This window comes from Colobus angolensis, unplaced genomic scaffold, assembly GCF_000951035.1.
Source record: "Colobus angolensis palliatus isolate OR3802 unplaced genomic scaffold, Cang.pa_1.0 Scaffold91, whole genome shotgun sequence".
Lineage (NCBI taxonomy): Eukaryota > Metazoa > Chordata > Mammalia > Primates > Cercopithecidae > Colobus > Colobus angolensis.
In genome coordinates, this window is record NW_012123043.1 from 7401960 (window position 1) to 7427788 (window position 25829).

Sequence of the window (25829 nt, forward strand, 5' to 3'; positions counted from 1 at the left end):
CAGCAAGACTCTGTCTCAAAAAAAACAGTCTCTCTCCCATGCCTCCCTTTTAAGGCTATACCGCAGCTTCTCATGAAATAATCTTGCCCTTTTCACTTTCCTGGAGGAGGACAGTTTGTGTTGGCAATGGGCGGAAGGACAATAAGCAAAGGGGTCCCGTCCACCACCCTCACTCCCACTCCCAACTGACCTCTGCCCCGGCCGGTGGAGAAGCAGCGGAAGATGACCATGCGCATGTCCAGCCCCTCCTGGACCCAAATCTTGCTCATGATGCGAATCATCTGCAGCGTCAGCATGTCCTGGCGAAGGTCGTCCCCACACTGGATGGAGGGAGAAAGTGACCAGATCCCGTCTCCACTGCCTCCCCAGCTCTCAGGTCTCCCAAGTGCTCAACCTTGACCCTAAACTAACAGTGACAGGGAGTTCCCCGGCCTCATACCCCTGACCTGCTCACTCAGCTCAGACCAGGTCAAAGACGGCCCAGGAACCTTCCCAGTTTGCCCATGTGTTGTTCCAGCTTGTCCCTCAATCCCATGGCCCCATCTGAATTAAATTCACGGTCCACTTCTGCACGTAGCCCCTCTGACCATCAGGCTTTTTTTTTTTTTTTTTTTTAGACAATGTCTCACTCTGTCACCCAGGCTGGAGTGCAGTGGCACAATCTTGGCTCAATGCAACCTCTGCCTCCCGAATTCAAGTGATTCTCCCACCTCAGCCTCCCAAGTAGCTGGAATTACAGGTGCCTGCCACCACGTCCAGCTAATTTTGTTTTGTATTTTTAGTAGAGATGGGGTCTCACCATCTTGGCCAGGCTGGTCTCAAACTCCTCACCTCAAGTGATCTGCATGCCTCAGCCTCCCCAAGTGCTGGGATTATAGGCATGAGGTGCCACGCCCAGGCCATCAGGCCTTTTTTTAAACTTGAATATTTACACTTTGAATTTGGAACTTGCACACAGCAAATGTATAAGTGACTAAGTCATGTGCATGTATTTTGTCTCCCCCATTAGATTATATGCTCTGAGACTATCGTTTACTTCTCAGAACTGTGGATACATCAGAGTTAGAAGGGACCTCAGGGTTCATCTAGTTGGACCTGCACCCGATATATTAATTTCCTCTTCAGCAGCCCTGCCACGTGACATTCAGCCTCTGCCTGAATACCCGAGGGACAAGCGGATCACCATCTTACCCAACCCATTGTTGAGGGAGCTCTGCCTCCTAGAAAGCACTCGGGATATTGAGCTGTCAGTTGCCTCCCTACACCTAACACTCTGTTCTTAGCCCTCTGGGGCCATGCAGAATTCATCTAAATCATTTTTCACCTGATCGTCTTTCCTACATTAAGATAGCATGGAACAATGGGAAGAGAACCACCCAGGAGCTAGTTAATGCCACTCTAGGCTGCCTCCTTCTCTCTCCCACGCTGTTCCACCAGGCTTGAGTAAAGTATCCTCACCTTGAAGATGACACGGATGTTCTCACCCAGGGGATCCACATTTTGGAAGGAGAGTTTGAGGGGGACAGCATTGGAGTTGAAGTAGGAACAGTCCTGCCATGGTGAAAAGGATAGTGACGAGGGTCAGAGTGGCCTGTGCCAGGAAAGGATAACAACCTCTCCACTTCAGACCAAGATGCCGCCTCCCTCCTGTTGCCAGTCCACCCAAGACCTGCTCATTGTTTCTTCCGGATTTCTCAGGAACCCAACTTCCTTCCTTCTCTCGTTATAGTCATCATCCCAATTCAGTTTGTTATGACCTCAGTTCCAGCACTTGACCTCTCATCCTGTTAGTTCATTCTGCACACAGCTTACTAGTTGTGTGACCTCTGGTAAGTCACATGTCCCACCTATACCTCAGTTTACTCCTCTGTAAAAAGGGACTCCCAATAGTACCAATGTCCTAAGAGTTGTGAGGATGAAATGCCATAACCAACGTTAAGCACTCAGAACAGGGCCGGGCACAGAGAGTGCTCAATAAATGACAGATGACAGCTATCACCACCACCACCCCTGACTTCATCCCCAACATCATCAGAGAAAGACACCTGCCCAGCTGCCCAGCCTCCAACCCAATTCCTCTACCCTGCAAGCTGTCAGGCTTCTAAAAGTCCATACACATGAGGAATGGGAAGAGGCCACAAAGATGCCTTTCTTCCTAATCTCTCTCTTATTTTACAGCTTAGATGGAGATGCTCACCTGTGCCCATACCCCAGTCTGTGCCCTCACTCTGTCTTTAAACAGACTTCACAGCCCCTCTGCATCTTGTTTCTCCTTTCTATTTCTGCCATGTGTGGGTAGAGGAGAGACAGAATAACATAATCCTCACCATGTTACATGGGGGTGAGCTGAGACCCCTGAGGAAAAGATGCTGGGCCAAGACCACATGGTAAGTCAGCAACATACTGAAGCCCAGACAACTCAGCTCCTCGCCCTTGCGTGCCTGGTTAGTGAGGACCTCACCTCCACTGAGCCCTCCCACTCTGAGAGCCCCAAACCTACCAGTCACTCACCCTGGGCACGATTCCCTTAACCAGCAGACTGGGGCTGAGTGGCAGGCGGCACGAGCCATTGAGGGTAAAGAACTGCTTCACCTCCTCCAGGCCCGTGCGGAGTATTCCCTGGAAAGAAGGGGAGGAGTACAGCAGAAGTGAAATGAAGGGTCCATACTGAGAACCAGACCTCTCCCGGGGTGGATTGTCAGTAGTAGTTGGTATGAAAGCCACCCCCTGAGAAGTGTGGACACCCTCCAGAAGATCCTTAAGGAGGAGGATCCCCTACACCCCAGCCTGGGACAGTGCGCTAACAGCAACACTAGATAGCTCTAGAGGGGAGCAGATGGCAGAACAGCATGAAGCAGGCCACAGTGCACAGAGAGGGCAGGCTGTCTCTCAAAGGGGAAGAGCTGCTTAGGCTTTTGCCAAGAAAAGCTAACAATCTGGACATTGATACAAAATCTCTCAATTTTTAAATGTCGTTAACCAGGAACACCGCTCGCTGGTTATAATGCCTTCATACAAACAGATAAAGGTGTCCTCTGTGGGTGGCATCGGGCCTGAGCCATGGGTCACAGCATGGTGAACAAAACATGGCTGGATTTCAGCCCTCACTTGCCCCTTCTGGCTGAGTGCTCTTGTGCAGTGAACAACTTACACAGCTGTGCTTAGCCTTTAAAACAAACAGCTAAATAAATTTCAATATTTTACAGGACAAATAAAACACATCCACGGGCTGTATCCAGCTTGTGGACTGCCTGTTTACAGCCTACAGGTTCCAGAGTCATCTGCTCCCAGCTCCGAAATCAAAAATCATCACGTGGAATCTTGTTGTTCAGGATTCCTAAGAAGACACTGGCTGCCAAAGCCCTGGATGAGAAATGGGTAGAGGCAGCCTCACCCCACTAACCTGCCTTGCAGATGGGGCTGCCTCCCGGACCTGCTGGGCCAGTTTGGCCAGGGCATTGACAAGCCAGCACTGGCGGTTAAACTCCTCTCTCAGCCCCTTGCCACAGCAGCACAGTAAGGCTGCCAGCAGATACTGGTAGCGGATGCTGAACTGAGAGTCCTTGAGGCCATCCTTCAGCAACCTGCAAGGCAGAGGGAGTCGGGAGTCAGAGCACTCCAGGGGTTAAAGACAAGGGTGCAGGGGGAGACAGAGTCAAGTCCAGCTCCAACTCACTGCAAAACCCCCCTGAACTTGGGAGGGAAAATACACTCTGTATGTACGGCTTATATGGAGATGTTCACCTGTGCCCATACCCCAGTCTGTGCCCTCACTCTGTCTTTAAGTAGAGTTCACAGCCCCTCTGCATCTTGTTTCCCCTTCCTATTTCTGCCATGTGTGGATAGAGGAGAGACAGGATAACATAATCCTCACTATGTTACATGGGGGTGAGCTGAGACCCCTGAGGGAAAGATGCTGGTCCAAGGCCACAGGGTAAGTCAGCAACATACTGAAGCTCGGACAACTCAGCTCCTTGCCCTTGCGTGCCTAAGAGTGAAATGCTCCTATGTGGAAGACAGGTGTCTACCTCCCACTTGTCTACATGCAGTTTTACCAGAAGAAGTAGTGAGTCACTCTCAAGTCAGACACAGCTCGTTTCAGAAGGAAGCGCACCAACGGGCTGTCCAGGTAGCACTCATACTTCAGGGCCTGTTTCGGAGAAAGGGAGAAAGAAAATATGAAGCTTCATAAACTGCCTGTAACCTACACCTATTATTATTGCACTGGGATCTCTGGTTTCTAAGGGGCAGACTCATTTGGGATATTGGGGATGAGACCAGCAAAGCTGGAGGGAGAACCAGTCCACCCACCTGTACCAGCTGGGGCAGGTAGTCCAGCAGCTCGGCATCCGAGAGTGAGCCAATCCACTGCACGGCCATACGACGCACTTCCTGGTCCGGGAAGCTGCAAAACAGAGCCCAGTGCCCTGACAACCTAGCTGCAGGTTGAGGAACAGCTGTGAGCCAAGCACCCTCACACCTGGGCTTCAGAAGCATGGAGAAAGAAAATGCAACGGCCCTAGTTCTGCCAAAGTCACTAGAAGAATCCTTAGCACCTTCCCTGGATAGCAACCCTTGGGAATGAGCCTTCTTCATGGTCAGAGTTTACCTTGAGCCATGGGGGAGCGATTGGGTAGCCACTCTCACTCCTTGGATGATTTAAAGAAAATAGGACAAAGTCCTCAACCCTACTCCCAAAGAGTTCTCCCTTGACTCCCACTGTGTCAGAAATTCCCACCACTGGAGGGCCCAGATGTGGGTAAAAGCATTATTTTGTCTTGGTAACATCCTTTAAAGCAAAATGTACCAGGCAAATAACAGAAAATCCCAGAATTTTATATAAGCCAAGAAACATTGGCAGAATTAGTTTAGGAGAGATTAACAAAACCATTGGCTCAAAAACGCCTTAAGGCAAGTCACGTGAATAGGTACATTTTGATTACTGAGAGTGGTGAGAAATAAGCAGGAAATCCTGGGTGCCATCTAGAAAAGGCAGCCCTAATGGATCTGAGACTGGAAGCCTTGGGTCCCCAGAGAACCCTTCAAGAGAAAGAGGGAAGAGACGATGGTTAAAATAAAACTAAGTAATAAGGATTTCAGTTACACAGGTGTATGCATTTGTCAAAACTCAGCCAGTGTACAGGTAAACTTTGGGTATTTCCTTATGTGTAAATGTTGCCTCAAAAGAAAAACAACACAGAACAAACATTGAGCTCCAGGTAATGATGTGCATGCCAAAGCAGGGAGTTTAATGGTGTCTGTAATTTACTTCAAAATGTATAGAAAGGCTGGGCATGGTAGCTCACACCTGTAATCCCAGCATTTTGGAAGGCCAAGGAGGGAGCGTTACTTGAACCCAAGAGTTTGAAACCAGCTCAGGCAACATAGTAAGACTTTATCTCTACAAAAAAATTTTAAAAATTAGTCAGTGTGGTGGTGTGCACTTGTTGTTCCAGCTACTTGGAGGCTGGGGCAGGAGGAGTGCTTGAGCCCAGGAGGTCGAGGCTGCAGTGAGCCATATTCATGCCACTGCACTCCAGCCTGGGTGACAGAGCAAGATCCTGTCTCAAAAAAAAAAAAAAAAAGCATAAAAAATAAGATGGATAGATGGATAGAAACAGGGATGGATAAATGAAATGTATGCAATCCAGCCCACAGAGCAAATGCTAACGACAGAATCTAGGTGGTGGGCACACGGGTATTCACTGTACAATTTTCAATTTTGTTGTATGTTTGAAAAATGACCATAATATAACATTGGGCGGAAAAATGAGAAAGGAAAAGCAAAAAGGAGAAATGGAAAATCCCTGAATATCCACACCCACTTTACCATTTTCCCCAGGGCTGGCTCAGATCAGTGATGGGCAGTGCCGTGCTCTGGCTTCTACAAGGGCACATGGTCAGAAAAGGCGGATGTTACAACTCACGTGGCATGCAGGAGCCCCAGGGCATCCTGGTGGTTCATGTGGGTCCACTGCTTCAGGAGAGCATAGATGTCAGGCAGGCAAGCCCACTCCCAGCTGGGGGCGCTGGCGAGCACCAGGGGGAGCGAGCTCACCTCCGAGTGGCAGTAATATCGCTTCTCCCACAGGCGCTTCTTGTCAGCATCAGTGAGCCTGGTGGGCATGGGGAAAGAAGAAGGTGGTGGGAGGGTAGGGGGCAGTGGGAGAGAAGAGCATCAGCCAGGGGATGCAGTACTTACCCTCAAGGGAGTGCTGCACACACTGCAATTCAGTGGTTCCCAAACTTTACTGCATATGCTAGCCACTTGAGGGGCTTGGTGAACCCCCTCGCCATGCCTGAGTCACACCTGATACCAGTTAAGTCCGAATGGTTGGGGAAGCCAGCCATTGGTAGATGCCAAAGATCACCAGGTGATTCCAATATGAAGCAAAGTTCGGGAACCAGGGCCCAAATCCTATCTTTGATCCCAACTCACCGACATCTTGGTTGGAGGCAGAATGCATGGGCCAAGGGCACCCGAATCTGCTACCCCTCCTGCGGATGCCCTGAGGGTACCACTCTCAAGTAGAACCACCAGAGGGCAGTGGTCCCCCAACACCAGGGTCTGGGCTGCTGAGAGGCCTCCTGGGGCCTCCAGGGACCAGCTGTCGGCTTTCAAGGACCTGCAGCTAATTAGGCCTTGCCTGAGATCAGGTGTCTAATGGGAGAAGGGAGCTGAGGGGCTAATGAAGTGTAGTGGGCAGAATGGGGGAAGGGAGGTCTGCGGTCACTCAGCTACTCAGGGTGGACATAAGGGACAGAGATGAGCCCTGTCTCTCTCATGTCACCCCACACACAACACACGCACAGGGCTGTGCAGGAGCCAGAGAAGTAAACAGAGAGCAGGCAGGGGAACCGGGTCCCTCCAGCTCCTCCAGTTCTGTTCTCACCCCTCCTTCTCCAATCCTGTGAAAGCAGCAGCCCCAAGGATGAGATCAGCCTGGACTCGCTTACCCTTAAGAGCTGCCAGCTTGCCTTGACACCTGATCCTTTTTGGAAAGTGACAGGGCCAGAAAAATTCAAAGGCTGTTGGTGTGGAAGGGGCAGGAGGTGAGGGCAGGAGGTGGGGGCAGGGTGGTGGGGCCAGCTGCCCCAGTGGACAGAAGGTAGTAGGCAGCACATCTGGGATGTGGGGCAGAGCTCTGGTCCTCCTGGGTAGCTGAGTATGGACCAAGTCCCTGGGGTGGGGACTTGGGTACTCTCAGATCTAATTTCCTGACCTTGACCTCTCTACTTTTCCTAGTGTCAGCTGATGGAGAAAGGCCTGGGGGCTGCCTCCCCTTCCCACCTCCACTCCCAAAGCAGGACAGAGACTCAATGCTGGGAGGTCAGATGAAACATGACAGATTCAGTGGGGGCCCGGTCCTCACCAGTAGAGGGACTCCTTCTGCATGATGTCTTTAAGCTTGCGCTGGTCTTCTTCCCGGAGGCTGCCAAACTCATAGCGGGGGCTGAACTTGTCTCCAGGGGGGCTGGTGAACTTGATGTCAAAGGTAGAGGTGGGGAAGTCAATCTGGGGGATGGGATCAAGGACGTGAGGAGAGAGAACAGGCAGCGTGTGAACTCGCAGCTTCTTTCTCTCACCCCAGCATTCCCGCCTTGTCCCTCCATCACTTTCCCTCAGGTTCTTTGTAAAATAACCCAATTAGACTCGGTGATCTCTGAAGTCCTTTCCAGCTAAACTCTCAGAAAAAATGAAGGGGAAACAAAAAGAGAAAAAGAATGGACACGTGAGGAAGAGGTTCGGTGGAGATGCACCTTGGTGAGGAGTGTGGGGACAAGCCCCAGCCAGAACTCTGAACAGAAGTGTCACCCAGCTGAACCATGGGGTGCATCCAGGCTGAGTCCAGGGAGCCTTCCATGGGGTGCCAGAGGGCACTGCTGCCAGAGGGCACTGTTGCCAGAGGGGAGGCAGAACCACACACTGGGAGAAGGCCCTGGGACACTTGGTCCCTACTCTATGCCACCAGATGTTCATCCTACTAAAGTATCAGAGCTGAGTGAGCCAAGTCTCCAAAAGAGCTCTACTTTCTTTCATTCAACAAATATCTTTTTTTTTTTTTTTTTTTTTTTGAGACAGAGTCTTGCTCTGTCACCCAGGCTGAAGTGCAAGGGTGTGATCTCAGCTCACTGCAACATTTGCCTCCCAGGTTCAAGCGATTCTCATGCCTCAGCTTCCTGAGTACCTGGGATTATAGGCACGCACCACCACGCCCAGCTAATTTTTGTATTTCTAGTAGAGACAGGGTATCACCATGTTGGCCAGTCTGGTCTTGAACTCCTGACCTCAGGTGATCCCCCCGCCTCAGCCTCCCAAAGTGCTGGGATATGAGCCACCGCACCCAGCCTCATTCAACAAATATCTATTGAATCCTAACATGTGCCAGGCATTTTCTAGGCTCTGGGCATAGAGTAGTAAATAAGACAGACAAAAATTAGCCGGGCGTGGTGGTATGCAACTGTAGTTCCATCTACTTGGGAGGCTGAGGTGGGGGGATGGTTTGTGCCTGGGAGGCAGAGGTTGCAGTGAGCCAAGATTATGCCTTTGCATTCCAGCCTGGGTGACAGAGATCCTGTCTCAAAAAAAAAAATAAATAAAACCTGCCTCAGGGAGCTTTCATTCTATGTCAACATTCACACAAAGTATCTCATAACCACAAGAAAAGGAAGCTGGGAACTAGGAACTAGACCTTGGGCGTGACCAGCTCCTCCTCTTCTCCCTGGAGAATAGGTCCATCCTGCCAAAGCACTGAGTCACCGGAAGGGGGAAAGGTGTCCCCTCGGGCCCCAAGAGGGCACAGGTCAGGTTTGATCAGACTTAGAAGTATGAGGATTTAATACAAGGGACTCAGAAGCTGAGCCCTGAATGCAGAGGGTCTCAGACCCCATCTTCAGGCTCCATGAAATCAATTTAACCTCTAGGAGATGGGAAATGGATACCCCAGAGCTCACCTCACACTCCACATCTAACCATATTCACTCAGTTGCTTCAGTCACATCATCCTCCCATGCTTGAAGTTCTAGCACTCTCTCCTGCTGTCCCAGCCCAAATCTCAAGGGGAAAAATGTAGAGTTGACTGGAACGGTCTTGCTGGTGAGTGGGAGGGAAGGGCTAAAGCCTCACCTGCAGGATGACACTGTCTGGCTGGTGGAAATTAGGTGCGCTCCAACGGGCACTGGGATTTTCCTGTGTTGCTGGCCATAAACCCAGAAGCTTCCGGCCACAGGTCAGGACCCTAAGAAGGAAGGAGAGTGGGAAGAGCTGCTAAAGTGGCTAAGCAGAGAGTATTTCTCCTGCTCCCCCAATCCAAAAATCTGCCTTTTCTGTTTGCAGCCACCATCCAACTCCCCTGTCTCAGTCTCCCCATAGACCATAGCCTCTTCCTTCTCCCAAGTCCTATAAAAGCTCACACCCTCCAAGAGGACTTGTGAGCTAACCATACCCTGGTCTGGATGAGTTGGTGGCAGGGACGCCTTGGTGAGGTGGGGAGGCTGGGCTAGATGACCTCTAAGGTTCTTCCAGTGACAAGACCAGATGATCTATTACCCAAGCATTGCTTTTCCATGTATCCTCAACATGGTCCTGTGCCACCAGAACCACTCAGTGGCTCTTGGTTACATCAATAGTCCTGGTCACCAGTTCTGTGCCTGGGGATCCTCTGGACTTCACCAGTGAGCCCCACATGGCCAACTCTCCCAAGGCACACTGGCCAGTGCAGCAGCCAGGCCCCTTTCTCTGTCCCCCTCCTCCCCTCCCAAGGCCAAGAAGCTGCACCCTGGGGCTCACATACTGCCTGAAGTTGAAGAGTGGGGTAGTGACCCAGCCCAGGGCTTCAGGCACCCGCCGCTGCTTGTTGGCCTCTGAGGAGCTCCCCGGTGGGGGGATGGGCAGAGCATAGAGAGTGGCACACAGCAGGGTCTCCCGAGGCAGCCGGTTCACCTGCACTGGGAAGCAGATCCTATGGAGGACAGGAAATCAAATTAGGAGGGGCCACTCCTGTGGCTTCAAGCAACAGGTGGTCCAGGAAGTCAGGCTGAGGCTGAGGATACAGCCTCCCTCTCAGGTTCAGACATACTCCCTGAGGAAGCCCTCCTCCTACAGAACCAGGAGAGGCCCCGAACTAGGCAAAACCCCCATTGGATGTTCCCAGAAGCACAATGTGGTGTCCTTGGAGCTTTGCAGTAGAGTGAGGCAAACATCCCCTGATGTTGAGACTACCCATGGTGCCTGGACAGAACTTGCTTAGCAGAGCCACCTCGGAGTTCAGGTGATGACACGTTCCATGTTGTCAGCCTTGCTCCTTTCCTCGTTTTAGAATTTCTTCAGAGGGTCCACAAAGCTACTCCTTTTGTCCTCCTTTTCCATTTGACAGCTCCCATCCCTCCCCCACTTTTCGCTGCTGAGAGCCACCAAGAAGAAGCACCATGTTCTCTGCCCTCGGTTCACCCTCCCCCACAGCCCTGTCACTTGTCCTCATACAAGTCCCCTTCACCTAGCCCCAGGGACACATGATGGGTTTTTCTCATCCCCACCCCCAAACAGATTCAAAGCCAAAGGGACAAAGAGGAGGGGCTTCTCCAAGTCCCCCAGGTGAGAAAGCCAATGGCAGGACCAAGAGAACGGAGACACATAAGCCCACCACTGCTCAAGCCCAGAAGTTCTCTCCAGGTCCTCAGTCTGAACCACACCTAGCCACTCCCTCTATGCTCAGGACAAGGAACTGCTAGGTGGGGTGAAGTACACAGGGGAGGGGAGCTGTGGAAAAGCAGGGAGGACCCACGTTACCTTTCTGGGAAGCTGTCCCTGGGCCAAAGTCCATACTGTCACACCCTCCTGGCCAGCCCAGGGCCCAGCAACTTCTACACCAGAGGGCACAGAGGCAGGGCAGCCACCCCCAAGGTTAGCAGTTTCATGATAAGGCAGCCTGCCTCGCCGCTGTCCTCCAGGGGAATCTCCACCTAAGTGAGGCACTCCCTCCAGCCCACCACAGACTGGCAGAGCCCTGCTCTATCCCAGCTGCCTCTACCCTGGGGGCCCACAGCTATAATTAGGGCCCCTCCAGCGGCCAGCAGACATGCCAGGCCAGGGCTTGGCTGGAGGTGACAAAGCACGGCTGCTGAGCCTATTTTGAGAGTTAGCTGATCCCTGGACTGCTACAGTGGGGCAGAGAATCACCTGACCCCATAGCAAAGGGGAGAGGGAGCTGGTCCTGAGCCCTGTCTTTTTGCCCAAGGAAGAAGCTTCCAGCTTCATGTCTTAAGGAAAAGGGGAGTGAGAAGATTCTATGAGTGAAACCAGAGCCAGCCAAGGCCCTCTTTCCCTTCAATCCTTGGGTATATCTGGTATTCCAAAAGCTCTCCCACAGACCTTCACCCAGGGCTGGTCAGGATAACCATTATGTTGGCTGCGGCCCTTACCTTCCACCCTTAGAAACCCCTCTCCTTCCTGCAGCCCATTCAACAACATCATATCACACAGGCTGCCTCCTCCAGGAAGGATTCCTGGAATGTGCTGGTTGGCTCCAGTCCTGGTTCTGCCACTCACAATCCTGGGCAACTTAACTCCCATCTCCATGCCTCAGTTTCTCATCAGGGAGAAGGGGAACATAGCTTCACTTGCAGGATGTGTGTGCACACTGTGTACTTTTTGCTATGTGACGCTGTGGTTACTGCACTGGCACTGAGTTATACAGAGAGTATTTTCATGCGCACGTATCCCCATGCATCAGCCAGTTTGTCAGTCACCTGGAACAGAGAAACCAAAACCAAGAGGGCTCCCCAGCTAAGAAGCCTGTGCCAAGTACTTTATTTACAGTGTCCTAACTGCTCCTCAAACAATCCTGTAGGGTAGGCCCTGTTATCACCACCATTCTAGGTTGAAAGACCTGCCTGAAGCTACAACTACAGTAGGAAGGAGAGAATGACTGGCCCAAAGCCTGTCCTCTGAACACTGGCACGCCTTCCCCAGATGTCTTGGTCTTGACCATGAAGGGCCAAGAAGTCTCATTCGGGGCATCTGGATGGGCAGTGCAAGATAATGTCCTTCACAAGGCTCTAGGCAGGGGACTGGCCCATTAAAATTCAAAGTAGGGATCTCAGGGAACAAAATGAAACTCATGGCGCAGGCTGGGCTGCCTCTATACCTCTGATACTGTATGAGAAAAGGATTTAAGGCCAATTTTTTAAAGTCTTCCTGGGCCAGAAGACTACAGCACCCCATCCATTTTTATTTATTTATTTATTTTTTGAGACAGGGTCTTGCTCTGTTGCCCAGGCTGGATGCTCACTGCAGCCTTGACCTCCCAGGCTCAAGTGATTCTCCCACCTCAGCCTCCCTAAGTAGCTGGGACCACGGGTGTATGCCACCACACTCGGCTAATTGTTTGTATTTTTTGTAGAGATTGGATCTCCCTTGTTGCCCAGGCTGGCACCCCTTCTCTTGATAGCAGCAGTAATTGTGACCAAAAAATCCCAAAGGAATGGTGGAACTCAAGGGCCAGTTAATGCAGCTATCCTCTGCCTGCAAGGAGTTTCTCCTGTCCTGGCAGTTGTTTGCTTAAGGACCTTTTATGCACGTCCCCTGCCTTTTTTTTTTTTTTTTTTTTAAGATAGGGTCTCACTCTGTTGCCCAGCCTAGAGTGAGTACAGTGGTGTGATCATGGCTCGCTGCAGCCTCGACCTCCCAGGCTCAAGTGACTCTCCCACCTCAGCCTCCTAAGTAGCTAGGACTACAGATGCATGCCACCACACTTGGCTCCTTTAAAATAATTTTTTAGTAGAGATAAGGCCTCTTTGTGTTGCCCAGGCTGGTCTCAAATTCCTGGGCTCAAGTGATCATCCTGCCTTGGCCTCCCAAAGTACGGTGACTACAGGTGTGAGCCATGATGCCTGGCCATATACACCTTTATTGCTCTAAGAATTACCTAAGTGTGAAAGGCATGAGAAAGGGTCCATTTTCCCAGTTGTCCATCTGTAAAATGACCCACCCCTTCCAGCATCTCCAGATTTTTCATCTACCTATTTTGCATCCTCGGCCTCCCCAGGACCCTCCTCAGTCTGTTTAATCTGTGCTCCAAATACTTAGGTTGCCATGCTGCTCTGCAAATGAGGACTCGTGTGGGGAAGCAAAGCTGGGGGCAGCAAGCAGGGGATTTTCTGACTGACTGGAAGGAAGGTAGGGCACAGCACAGAGCAGGAAAACCCCTGCGGTGCCCCCATTCAAGCAAGGCACCCTCTCCTCCGTTTCCTTCCTGCTTTGCTCGGCTGACGCCTACCTTCCCGACACCAAATTATTGTTTACACGTGGTGATTAATACCACCGTGTGCTTTTGGTTTCATATTTATATTTATAACCCACCCATCTCATCTCGATGCCATAACTGCCTCTGAGTGAAACAAATGTCCCCATTTCTCAGTTTGAGAAAATGAGGCACAGAAAGAATAGAAAGTAGTACTCAAGACAGAGCTAGAAATAGAGGCTCACTCCTCGGAATCCAAGCTCAATATTCTTTCTCTAGACAACCCTCCCTTCTCTCTATATAAAGGGAAAAGCACAGTCTCCTCTCCATAGTCTACAACAACTGAGGGAAGAGGGAGAGGATGAGAAGCCCTCCAACTAGTTAAACTCTTTAAGGGAGACAAGATCAAAAAATAAAGTATTATTAAAATTAACAACTAACATTTATAAGTTTTTTATGGTTTACAAAGAGCCTTTATAGATACTTCTCATTGGATCCTCATGACAACTTGAGAGGTGGTAATTATACTTGGCCCCATTTCAGAGTCAGGGAAGTGGAGGCCGGGCACAGTGGCTCACGCCTGTAATCCCAGCACTTTGGGAGGCCGAGGCGGGCGGATCACAAGGTCAGGAGATTGAGACCATCCTGGCTAACACGGTGAAACCCTATCTCTGCTAAAAATACAAAAAATTAGCAGGGCGTGGTGGCTGGCACCTGTAGTTCCAGCTACTTGGGAGGCTGAGGCAGGAGAATGGCGTGAACCTGGGAGGCAGAGCTTGCAGTGAGCCGAGATCACGCCACTGCAGTCCACCCTGGGCGACAGAGCAAGACTCCGTCTCAAAAAAAAAAAAAGTCAGGGCAGTGGAGACTCAAGAGGTTGAATGATTTGTCCAATTAGGGTTAACAAGGAAGCCTGGTTTTATCGTTAGTCCTGGAGTAGTTATCTGGCCCCAAGGATATTTCAGAGGCTGAGTAGGTCTGCAGTGACCTGGGCACCATAGCCTGGGGGAAGGGCTTACTGCTGGTCCCAGATGATGAGGTGGAAGAGGTACTTGGAGAAGTGAGCTCTTCGGGTCTGCAGGGGGCTGCACAGCTCCTTGCCGCCATGGCTAAGGGAACAGGAGAGGTAGAAATCTTCATAGCTACAAAAGAAAGGGAGCAGGTCAGGACACCCAGCTCCCAAAACCCATCACCCAAACCTATGCATCCCTCTAAGGCCAAAATCCATTTCCCCTGGTAAAATTCCCAGTCTCTGGTAAAGTTCCTATAACACGGGATCTCTGGATAGGACAGCCAAACTGGATGTAAGGAAATGTGCTCAGGCCAAAGCAACTTAATCTGAGTTCCTCTGCTCAGTTTTAGGCTCCATGCTGAGCCTTGTGGTTTTTCTTTCTTTAATGGGAACCGGCCACCCAGCCTCCTTATAGAAAGCTCCAGCCCATCGAGTGTCTGTGTGTGCGTGCGTGTGTGTGTGTGCACGTGCATGCGCAAGTGAGAAGGGTGGGGGAGGAAGACGACATATGCCGACGTGAATGCCAACACATGGGGGTCCCTGTGGCTCATGACAGGTGCCTGACAGAAGAGGTCAGAGAAGGCCCCGGTTTCCCAGGCTGCCTCCTTTGTTCTCTGCCAATCGCCCAGAGGAATACATTAAGTGAGGAACAAAGAGAGAAGGGGAAGGGGGTTGGGGAAAGGGGACCAGCAGGGGCGGGGTAGGGCCCAGTGCCTATTCCCTCAGGCCTTGGCTGCTGGGGACCCAACAGAGGAGCTGAGGATTTTACCAAAAGAACATCCTCCTCCACCCACCCCTGCAGGCCTAGAGAACCCCAGACAAAGGGTCAATCCCACCTCCCTGCCCCCTCCCACTGGCCAGGGAGTGTGCACTCTATCTGGGAATCCGCCATCTGTTGCCACGTCTCCTTCCACTGGTCCTGGATCTGGAGGGGGCAGGGATGCAGAGGCAGCCAGCACCAAGAGGGAATAACAGGAGCTTCTTCATCTCCTAAGGGACCTCCTCTCTCCTCTGGGATGTCCCCAGCCCAGGTCTTCCTCAGGCACTTGGCTCACCCCTGCAGCCCCATTGCACCACAATGTCACACAATGCCACACATCCTAAGACTCAGGACAGTGGTATTACATGCAGATAGGAAAAAGCCCTGCTGGAGGTCAAACTCAGCTTGCTCCCTAGCGGCTGCTCAGCCCTGGGCTCACCTGGTAGCCCAGATGATGGGGATGCGGTGGGTGGCATAGACAGTGAAGGCCAGGGCCCTGGAGAAATGGCAGGCCTCCTGGACCAAGTCATGCTTGCGGCTCCCGGGCACTGCCGTCTGGAAGTCTGCATTGAATGTGTTGCAGTACAGCTCCACCAGGTCCAAGATGGCAGCCGTCAGGGCTTCCACGACCTTCTCTGGGAAGGGAAGGGGTCAGAAAGGAAAGTCATGAGGCCTCCTCAAGCCCTACCTTATTGCCAGGGCACTGGCTAGAATGGGATGGCCTAAGACAGTGGTCCCCAAATGCTAGTCAGTCTCTAATAGCTGTGACAAAGTTCACCCATCTGCAGTGAAATGAGAAAAAAGCAGAAGCATGTCATGAGCTTTTCATAAAACCAGTTATACAATATTAAACATAATCCTTATTTTTACTTATTGTTATTTAGCATTAAAATGTCCTTTCTTTTAGGAAACAATGTTAATAATTATTGTCAGTTGCTTCAAAAAAGCAAAAGTCAAAAGTTTGGCCAAGTAAAAGGCTGCCAATTCTCTCTTGGTCCCCCAAATACTTTGGGGGACATTTTACTGGTCTATGAAATCCAAAAGACTGGGAATCACCATAAGAATCCCAGGAATGCCAAAACAAAAAACAAAAACAAAACAAAGGAATCCCAGGGATACAGGTCGGTCTTAGGGCAAAGTTCAGCTTCAAGGGCACGACAGGGGAATCCTAGAAAAATTGTAGGGAAAATTCTTTCTCATCCTCTCCCAAGGCCCATTCTAAATTGGAAAGGTAGCAAGTGTGAGCCGATGAGAGAATAATCACAATCTACCAAAGTGGGAGGCTTCCCATCTGGATCACAGGGCTAGCGCTGCCCCGCCACCCCACTCCCACACTTCGACGCCCTCATCACCATCTCCCAGGGACACCAGGAGGAATGACGAGGAAAAATAATGAGAAAATACTTTGTGGAAAGAAATGTGGTCTCCAGCTGTGTCCACACCTCATATAGGAACACACACACACACACACACACCCCAGCCGAACTCCAACACATAAATCAAGGGGGCCAGGCAGAAAAAGGAATCTGGGCAGAGACTGTAGTTTTCGGCAGCCCGACTGGATGAAGATGGAGAGCAGTTCCCTTACCTCGGTTTTCCCTCACAGCCAAGACGCTGGGATCCTGTTCGGGGGAAAAAGAAGAGGGAGGGGAGCTTCAGGGCCATAGCCTTTTTCGTCACAGCTGGAAGAAGGGCTTTTCACAGCTGCACTCATCTGGACCAGAATGGGCTGAAATGTGAGGAGCTGAGAATCCCCAGAGAGCATAGAGTAATGGTTTGTACCAGATCTGTGTGATGGACAGAGTGAGCTGACGGAGGATAGCAATCATCGTGTCCACCCTTCTGAGAGATCCCAACCCTCAGGCTACTCCGCTGCAGATCACAGTGTCTATGGTGCTGGCCCTGTCTGCAGAGCACACAGTCCCTGCTGGAGTCCCGGAGCCCCTGGCTCTAGAGGGATTTTCCTCCTGGTTTGTTTTTGCGCCCTGATGGATATGCGGACTGTCAGGCAATGCCTTGGTGACTGTGAATAAAGCCTTTACTGGCCCGGGCTCTCAGCAAGCAGTCCCAGGCAGCTCTCCCTCAAGCTCAGGAAGAGGGGACACACTTGGCATCCATTTTTGAAGAGCTCTTGTGGTTGAATTCCTTAAACATAAAAGGTGGAGGTGGAGAGAAGCCCCTTTTTAGTGAGTGAACACCTATACACCCTAGCAACAGGCAACTGAGTTACCTGGCAGTATCCCTCTCCTCCTTCCCCCTGCTAGCACCCTGGGCCCCTTTACCTTCTGAATTTTAGGCTGCATGCGGGAGGGGCAGGGGGGCAGCTGGTTGAGAGCATTGGTGATCTCAGGGGTTTCCACGGCGGCCAGGGCGTTGCAGATGGCCTTGACGGACTGGACCACCCTGTCAGCCTTCAGTGGGAAGTCCCCCTGTGGGAGGTGACACAGTGAGGCTGGCAGGCTCTGCTCTCGTGCTCTTGGTCTCTGACCCCTCCCCACCCCAGTCTTTAAAGGAAAGGGTTGGGAAGAGTAGAGAGATTCATGATCCTCTGGGGTAAATGTGCAATACATTTTGTTTTCAAATATTCAGCATCAGCAAATAATCTCTCCCGCTGAATTCAATGGGCCATGCCCACATGCCCCAATTCTTTCAGCCGTTCCCCTTGAAGCTCCTCCTATTTCTAGCCTCTCTCTGTAGTCTACTTATACTATACATATATATACAGGGTCTCTCCCAGAGACCTGTAGAATTTCCAGACAGATCTCATCTCACTTCTACTGATATGCCATAGCCATACCCTCCCCTCTGCACTTTAGCTCCTGGAATTTTCTCATTTGGAATTCCCTCACCTGTCCAGCTCTGATTACCTATATGAATTTAAATCACAGAGCAGCTAAAATTCTACCTCCTTCATAAAGCCCTCCCTGGTGAATCCCCTTCCTCTAGCATCCTCCAGGAGCCCTTAATTAATTTATTACCATCCTGTTCTGTCTACTAATAGCTTTGTGTTACTATTCAATTTTTCTAACAAGAACACAAGCTCCCCAAAGGCTACGACAATTTTTTTTTTTTTTTTTTTTTTTTGAGACGGAGTCTTGCTCTGTCACCCAGGCTAGAGTGTAATGGAATGATCTCGGCTCACTGCAACCTCTGCCTCCCTGGTTCAAGCGATTTTCTTGCTTCAGCCTCCCAAGTAGCTGGGATTACAGGCACCTGCCATCATGCCCAGCTAATTTTTGTATTTTTAGTAGAGACAGGGCTTCACCATGTTGGCCAGGCTAGTCTCGAACTCCTGACCTCAGGTGATCCGCCCACCTCAGCCTCCCAAAGTGCTGGGATTACAGGCGTGAGCCACTGCACCTGGCCAAGGCTACGAAAATTCTTACACTTCTCTACCCATTGTAGCCACTAGCAAAGGGCCAGACCAGCACAGCACAGGTGTTCAGAGCTTCCCCACCATCACTGGAAATGTTCAAGCACAGACTCCTAGAGAAGGGATTCTGGCAGTGACTAGACATAATGCTAAACCCCTCAAAAAGGATGCATTTATGACTATTAACTGGATCACTGAGACAGGGATTGGTTTTTTGTTTTGTTTTTTGAGATAGGGTCTCACTCTGTCACCCAGGCTGGAGTGCAATGGTGTGATCAGAGCTCACTACAGCCCCAAACTCCTGGGCTCGAGCGATCCTCCCACCTCAGCCTCCAGAGCAGCTGGGGCTACAGGTGTGTGCCACCATGCCTGGCTAACTTTGGTATTTTTTGTAGAGATGGGGTCTTGCCGTGTTGCCCAGGCTGGCCTTGAACTTTGGGGTTCAAGCAATTCTCTCACCTCAGTTTCCCAAAGGGTTAGGTTTACAGGCATGGGCCATCACACTCAGCAAGGGATTGTTTTTGAAGATCACTGTCAGATTTTCTTTGGCATTGTGACATTTAAGACAAATGTTGATTCTCATGGTTTTGAGGCTTGAGACTCTGTGTGAGTCCAAGCGGGTAGGGCTCTGGCCCTCCCTACATGTGAAACCTTCTACCTCCTGATGGTTTCCTACCTGTGATAACAGCAAAACAGAACCTCTCAAACCAGAGATTTCTGACATTGCTCATAGGATGCATGCTCCAATGCACATCAAGTGCAGCAGCTGGGGGGTGACAGCTCTCGGTTCTTTAGCTCTGGAGACATCCTACTCCAGAGAATGGGACCAGTGTGCAGTTTCCGACCTGCTTCTTCTATAGAGGAGCAGAATCCCTGGCTATGCGCTTGCCGTTGCCCAACATCTAGGAGTCTTAGTTTGCCCATGAGCGAGGGGTTAAAAAGAAGTGCTCTGCCAACAGATTTTCAGGCTCCACCCAGATCCCTCATAGTGCTGGGTGATCCCAGGAGGACTGGGGAAGGGGAGAGGAGGAGCTTTCAGGCAGCAAGGCCAGCCCCTGGATTCGTACTCACATCAGCCAGCAGGAAGGCATCCACCTCATTGTGGTAAGTGTCGAACAGAAGACTCAGGGCCTGCCTGGGAGTTGGGGGCAGGGAAAAACCATAGGAGAGGTCATGAAAGACCCAGTGCCCTGGGAAACCCATTTTCTCCCTCCCTCTCCTCAGCTCGCACTCTGATTTAAAGGAGTTCCTGCTCTTTCTATATGTCTTGTGAAGACTGAAGGAGGGAGAGTCTTTCTATTCTGCCACTTCTAGCCTGGAGAGAATGATGGCAAAGTTCCAGAGGGAAGAGATGAAATATGCCTAGAGTTGGGATCTTCCTGATAAGATGTATGGGCTCCAACCCAACACCTGCAAGAATCCCTTAGCCCTGGCAGAAAGGCAAGCAGGCACATCTGATGGGATCCCTGCACAGTTCCTGTTTGGAGCACATCCAAGATGGCGCCCACACTCACCTGCTGATGGTCTGCTTGACGGGCCTCTCTTGGAGATGGACGAGGTAGTTCAAGGTGGAGGGGCTCTGGTCATCATTCACCTGTGTAAGAAGTGACCTATTCAGAGAGGCACAGTGCCATTATCTCAGCCCAGCACTCCTACCCCCCTCCCACCTGATGTGTTCCATATTGTATTCCCATTCCACCTCCCCAGCCCTGAGCAACCCTCCACGAACCGTCCGAGCCAGCTCACTGCGCACAATCTTCTGCTCCATCAGCTGTAGCCGAATGTCAATGTCAAACTTGCGGCAGTATTGGATGTACTCATGACTGCCCAAGGCATGCTTGCTGGTAGGGTAGAGGGACAAGACCATTAGCATCCTGGGGACTCACTGGGAAGGGAGATGCATACCTTAGCCTTGGGGAGAGAGATACAGAAAGAAGGTTTAGGTAAGGGGGTAGTACCTGTGTTGTACCCTACTTTGGCTCCTAGAAAATGTCATGGGGTAGAGCTTAGGAGAAGGAACAGAGGTCTGTCTAAATAAAAGCCACCTCATATACTTAATCCTTGGTCGGTACAAATATTGACTCTCTTAGGTATTTACTACCCGTGTGGTAATCACTGGTTCACTCCAGGGCTGGGAACTGTTGGAGAGAGCGGGGAAACAGAGGGACATCAGAGGGGGCAGTTGTTGAAGCCCTATCCTCTGGGCCTCCATACAGGGAACAACCAGAAAGAGACATGTTGGAGTCTGCCTGTGCTCAGGCTCCAGTGTGGGAGCTCAGCGAGTCACCCCTCTTCCAATGCTACCAACTAGGGTGCTGAGGCCAAAATAACTTGGGGAAAACCCACCAAGCCTCCAGATCAGTGTCCCCACCCAAGTTCTTTTTCCACATTCCCTCCGTTGGCCCTGCCTGCTTGTGAATAACCTTACAAATTTCTATGACTTCTTGAAAAATCCCAAATGCATGCCAGTCCCACCTGCTCAAGCGCCCATGTTTCAGACTCCCCCTTTCAGAGAGAAGGCCTAGGAGCCCCTCAGTGATCCAACCTCTTCCTCTCTCCCAAATCACACCTTCATCAGTAAGGAAACCCAGGAGGAGGGGCAGAGGAAGAACTACCTCCAGGCCAGCACTGCAGGCCTGGGCCTGGCCTCAGCAGCTGGGTAACAGAAGCCGGAAAAGGACTTCCTTCCTCAGCAGAGCTGGGAATCTAGGCCAGAAATGGAGAGGAGAGGACAGGAGCATAAGGGGGGCGTTATGTGCAGAAGTTGGTGGAGGTGCAGGGCCCAGGGTCGTCTAGGTCCAGCGAAGACTTGAGTGAGGGGTTCTCCACATCCCGACAGGACCAAGCCTCCGATCTAGGCCCTATAAGATCTAAAACTGAAGTGCAGCCAAAACCTGGAGATGGTGAGGCTGGGCTGTGGGGCTGGGCCTGGTGGGAGAGCCTGGGAGGAAGGAAGAGTGTGGTGGGGCTGGGGGAGGTGGCAGGAAACCCAACCCTCCCACGGGACTGCCTCAAGGTTCTTATCTGAGAGCAGCCTGCATCCTGAACCCACTCACCCCCTCAGTATCAGCCCCTCCTGCCAGGCAGGGTAGAAAATCTGAGGGCTTCCTTGGGAACTAGCAGATTTCTGGAACCCCCAGAGGGTCCTTTCCACCCCCACCCCAGGCAGTCGTCATGTGCTAAGGGCCTGGGGGCTGGGCCAGGAAACAACACTGTGCTTTTCTGTTGGGTGGGAGCTGGGCTCCTGGGCCAGGAGTCAAGGACACAGGTCTCCTGGGGACTTGCTTGATCTCTGTGGAAGGCCTTCCTCTCTATGCATTCAAGTCAGAGTATGAGGGGTGTGATCTGAGGACCACTGACCCTGTCCCACCTCACTAAGAATATTTCACCTGGGTCTTGGCAGGAAGGTAGAACTTGACAGCTCCTACTACCTCCGGACCCAGGGGCTCCAGGATTTGGGGTGCTGCAAGGGAAATGGCAGGATCTGTGCAGCCCAGAGCCCTAGGACTTCTCTCTGTAGGCTGCTCCTTCCCTGATGGTATTCACTGTTTGCTCACAGGTCATTCTCACATTTCACCCTCATGGCAGCTTATAGAGGGCCCTGAGCATCAGGCTTCACAACTAGTAAGTGGCAAGTCAGAATTCAAACCTGTGTAATAGTGTCAGCAGGAGCTCCAACTTACCCACTATGTCCCCTTGTTCCCTTCTAACAGTGGCAGGCCACCTGACACTCTCTCTGCCAGGCCACCCTGAGTCTAGGACCCCTCCTGTTCCTCTGGGGAAAGTGTGTACATTGAATGAGTTTAAAGTTGGGGCACACTTGAAGGGTACCCTGGAGTTGTACCATACAGGACCCTGCCTCTTTCCTTTCCCTTGGCTTCCAGATGAGGAGGCAGAGGCCAGAAAGGACCCCACGATATCCCTAAATTTAAAGAAATAAGCCCAGATAGCTGGGCACAGTGGCTCATGCCTGTAATCCCAGCACTTTAGGAGGCCAAGTCAGGCAGATCACCTGAGGTCAGGAGTTCGAGACCAGCCTAGTCAACACGGTGAAACCCCATCTCTATTAAAAAATACAAAAATTAGCCGGGCTTGGTGGCACTTATGCCTGTAATCTCAGCTACTCAGGAGGCTGAGGCATGAGAATCGCTTGAGCCTGGGAGGTGGAGGCTACAGTGAGCTGAGTGAGATGGCACCACTGCACAGCCTGGGCGACAGAGCGAGACTCTGTCTCAAAAAAAGAAAGAAGCCCAGAAATGAATCTTCCATCCTGACTGCCAAATCTTATGCTCTAGCCATAGATCAACCATCCTTGCATCTAGACTTGGATGTAAGAGAGAGAAAAAGCAAGCAGTGGCACTTATACAGCACTCCTAAGAAGTCTCTCCTTTCTCCATTCCCAAGACGTGCTTCCTCCAAGTGGACAGAGACTGGGGGAGGAGCGGCCCTGAAGCCTAAGAGAGGAAAGCAGATCTTATCTGTCTGCTGTCACACAGCTGCACCATCTGAGAAGTGGCAACCTTGCCCCTGTCTCCCTTCCACTGCAGCCCTCCAAAGCCCAGGGTAGTGGAAAGGGGGTTGCCTCAGCTGGTCCACATCAGACTTTCCAGGGAGGCTGCTTTCCACAGAGGGCACTGGATAGAGAGGAGTTGGAGGCATGCCTTTGGGAGGAGGATAACTAGCTGCACGGGCCAGCTGGGGGAAAGGCTTGTTGGCAGGAGAATGGGGAGAGACAGTAATTGTAATTTCTCCCCTGGGCTCCACGAGGGCACTTCTGCCCAGTCCTCCTTTTGCCCCAGCCGTAAAAACACCACACATAATCTAGAGCAGGAGATACAGCCCTACCCATATAGTCTCCCCAAGCCCACTCCTCCACACAAATACACACATCCTTCCATAAGCAGAATCTGCAAGCAGATATGACCTAGTCTTTGCCTAATCCCAGCTCCAAGCTCTTTCCACAGCAGACTTGGCTCAGGAAGTCAGCCAACCCCGCTGGAAGACAGAGCTCCTGGGGAAAGTGCGACGTGGCCGAGAGTATGCCCAGAAAGCAGGAGTCTTGACTGTGGGATTGGGGCGGAGCTGCCAGGCCGGTCCCAGCACCAATCCCAGGAAGCCCCCTCACAATCTTATTACCAGGAAGGCAGGGGCTACTTCCCACCCATTCACTCACTTCTGCAGGAACTCCTCCAGCCCACAGGGCTTTAGCACAAAGTCACCCACGTCCACATTCCTCAGGTCATCATGGGTGTAGCACAGGGTCTGGTAGATAAGCAAGTCTACAGTGGAGGAACCTGTGAAGGGTAAGGCAAGGGAAACAATGATGATGGATGTCAGGGCAGATGGGTCTCAGTTTTCTCACCCTGATCCCCCTTCCCAGCTAAGTATTCTCCAGCACCATCACCAACCAGACAAAGCAGGCAAGTAGTTCAGAGTTGGGGAAAGTGACTGCACTAGAAAGCTGGGCCCAAAGCCAGCTCCCCTGCCCCCAAAGGAGCATCCTCACTGCCCTTCATCTGGGCCACAAGATGAGGTGGGAACGGAGTCCAAAACACAGTCATCCCCACCCCACTTCAAGGGATGCTCACACCCTCTCCCCCATCACTAACTTACAGTTGCAGGTGAAAGTGAGTGCCTCTTGAAGCCTGTCACACAACACAGTCACCTTCAGGTTGACTTCATCCCCTAGGTGCTCTGGGCTAGGGGTGACAGCGCTCCAGACATAGCCGGTGAGGGAGTAGTCTTGGATGTCAGAGCCAGATCGAAGGCTGTACAGGAAGAAAAAATACCCTCACTGTGCCTTTAGAAGAGAGTAGTCGAGAAGAGGTCTGCTGGAACCCTGAAGCTCGGAGGCTCAAGAGCCCCTCTGTCCCCACTCAGCCCAGCCCTCCAAATTTGCAGGCCAGGATGGGGGCAGTGGGGTAGCAGCTCTGAGAAACCCCCATCTTGACACTTCTAACTGCAAAATGTTTCCCACCGTTGAACAGTACAAATAGTTCTAAAATGACAAAGCTTTCCATGCTAAGTTTAATGGAAAATTTTTTAATGAATCCATTTCCTTTCTCTTTTAGTTCCAGATAACACTCTTATCGCCAGCTGGGGTACATTTGCTCCTAAGGGCAACTGAGGGTCAGACCCTAGAGTGATCAGGATACTTTGACCAGTCAATGGAGGTTTCACGAATTTTGTTAAAAATGTGAAACATCTAAGATTTTAAAAACCCTGCAGACACTTGTTGTAGGAAGCATTTCATAGCTATGAATTGAGATTTTTATTTAATTATGGTGCTTCTTCCCTCCTAAAGGAAATTCTGAAATGGATGGCCCTCCTCCCCATCCCCCATAGCCCTCCGAAATCCCCTGCCCCATTCTTTAGCTCTTACATATCCAGCATGTGGCAAAATGCAGCAACTTCCTCATCTCTCTCTTCTGAGACCTCAAACAACTCATGGCCATTGGCAACGGTGTGGGGCCGGGAGCCCACCTTTAAGAGAAGAGGAGACGACTCAGTGCCTTTTCTCTCATGGTGTCCCCTCCCTATGAGGTACTCCCAGACCTAAACTCAAACTCTAGATGAAAAGATTTTCTAGTCACTCAACATTCAATGAAAGGGGTACAAGAACATATGGGACATCCGGGAATACATGTATCAGCTGTCCTAGGAGACCAGGAGCCAAGTTGAAGAAGGAGGTGAAGCTCTGGCTGAGTATTGAAGCCTGGGTGACAAGGACGAGAGTGTAGCCAAAGCTGCTTTAGGAGGGGATGGTCTGATGAGCGTGAGGCGGCCGGTAAGGCAATCCAGTGCTGTTGGGCCGCTCCTGCAACAACGGCTTTCTGGGGGATTCTCCCAGAGGCGTGATGGGGAGCAGAGCAGTCAGCTGTTTTTCCCAGCCCCTCCACTGAGGCTAGAGCAGGTGGGCTTCCCAAATGGTACCCAGGGAAGCTTGGCCCTGGTCAAAAACCTCAATATCCACGAGTCCCAGGGACCCAAAGCAGAGAGAGACCCAGAACCCTTAGATAGAGGAGATGACTCAGACACATGTGCCTTCTGGGTAAATGCCATTTGAGGAAGAAAGCGTCAAAGCAGTGGTCTGGGCAGGGGAGGACCTGGTAGAAGCTTGGCTCCTCTGGCTTCCGAGTCAGCCAGCTCTGAACAACTGGAATGTCAGGGATCCTGCCTTGGCCCCACTTCCTCTCTCAAAATATGTGTGTGGTGGTGGGATTCTCAGACAAGGTCCCAAACGGTCTCCCATCCCAGAGCTGCTTTCAGTCACCCAGGAGGCTTCAAGAAGCCCCTAGCAAGGCCTGTAGCCCAGCCCTAGGAAGAAGGAAGTGAGGGGGAGGGAGAGCTGGTGCATGACGGGTTTCTGCCTGAGAGGTCTGCTCAGGGCAGCCTGGGAGGCCATACTGGGGAACGAGGCTTCAGCTCAGATGGAGATTCGGC

The 25829-nt window shown here is 51.4% G+C and overlaps 1 protein-coding gene across 1 annotated transcript in view; it reads right to left on the reverse strand.

Annotated features, from left to right (window-relative positions):
- PIK3C2B (phosphatidylinositol-4-phosphate 3-kinase, catalytic subunit type 2 beta) overlaps positions 1 to 25829 on the reverse strand; it is a 79130-nt gene that overhangs the window by 17036 nt on the left and 36265 nt on the right. The window contains exons 3-22 of the mRNA XM_011931833.1: positions 24769 to 24869; positions 24000 to 24154; positions 23560 to 23680; positions 20116 to 20227; positions 19901 to 19980; positions 19458 to 19521; positions 17296 to 17442; positions 16602 to 16635; positions 15453 to 15648; positions 14261 to 14383; positions 9795 to 9962; positions 9128 to 9239; positions 7374 to 7516; positions 5928 to 6116; positions 4312 to 4405; positions 4056 to 4150; positions 3404 to 3584; positions 2512 to 2619; positions 1459 to 1551; positions 191 to 320 (exon numbers count right to left, since the gene is read on the reverse strand). Coding sequence (XP_011787223.1) covers positions 191 to 320; positions 1459 to 1551; positions 2512 to 2619; positions 3404 to 3584; positions 4056 to 4150; positions 4312 to 4405; positions 5928 to 6116; positions 7374 to 7516; positions 9128 to 9239; positions 9795 to 9962; positions 14261 to 14383; positions 15453 to 15648; positions 16602 to 16635; positions 17296 to 17442; positions 19458 to 19521; positions 19901 to 19980; positions 20116 to 20227; positions 23560 to 23680; positions 24000 to 24154; positions 24769 to 24869 — 2446 coding nt within the window. The remainder of the gene's footprint in view (positions 1 to 190; positions 321 to 1458; positions 1552 to 2511; positions 2620 to 3403; positions 3585 to 4055; positions 4151 to 4311; positions 4406 to 5927; positions 6117 to 7373; positions 7517 to 9127; positions 9240 to 9794; positions 9963 to 14260; positions 14384 to 15452; positions 15649 to 16601; positions 16636 to 17295; positions 17443 to 19457; positions 19522 to 19900; positions 19981 to 20115; positions 20228 to 23559; positions 23681 to 23999; positions 24155 to 24768; positions 24870 to 25829) is intronic.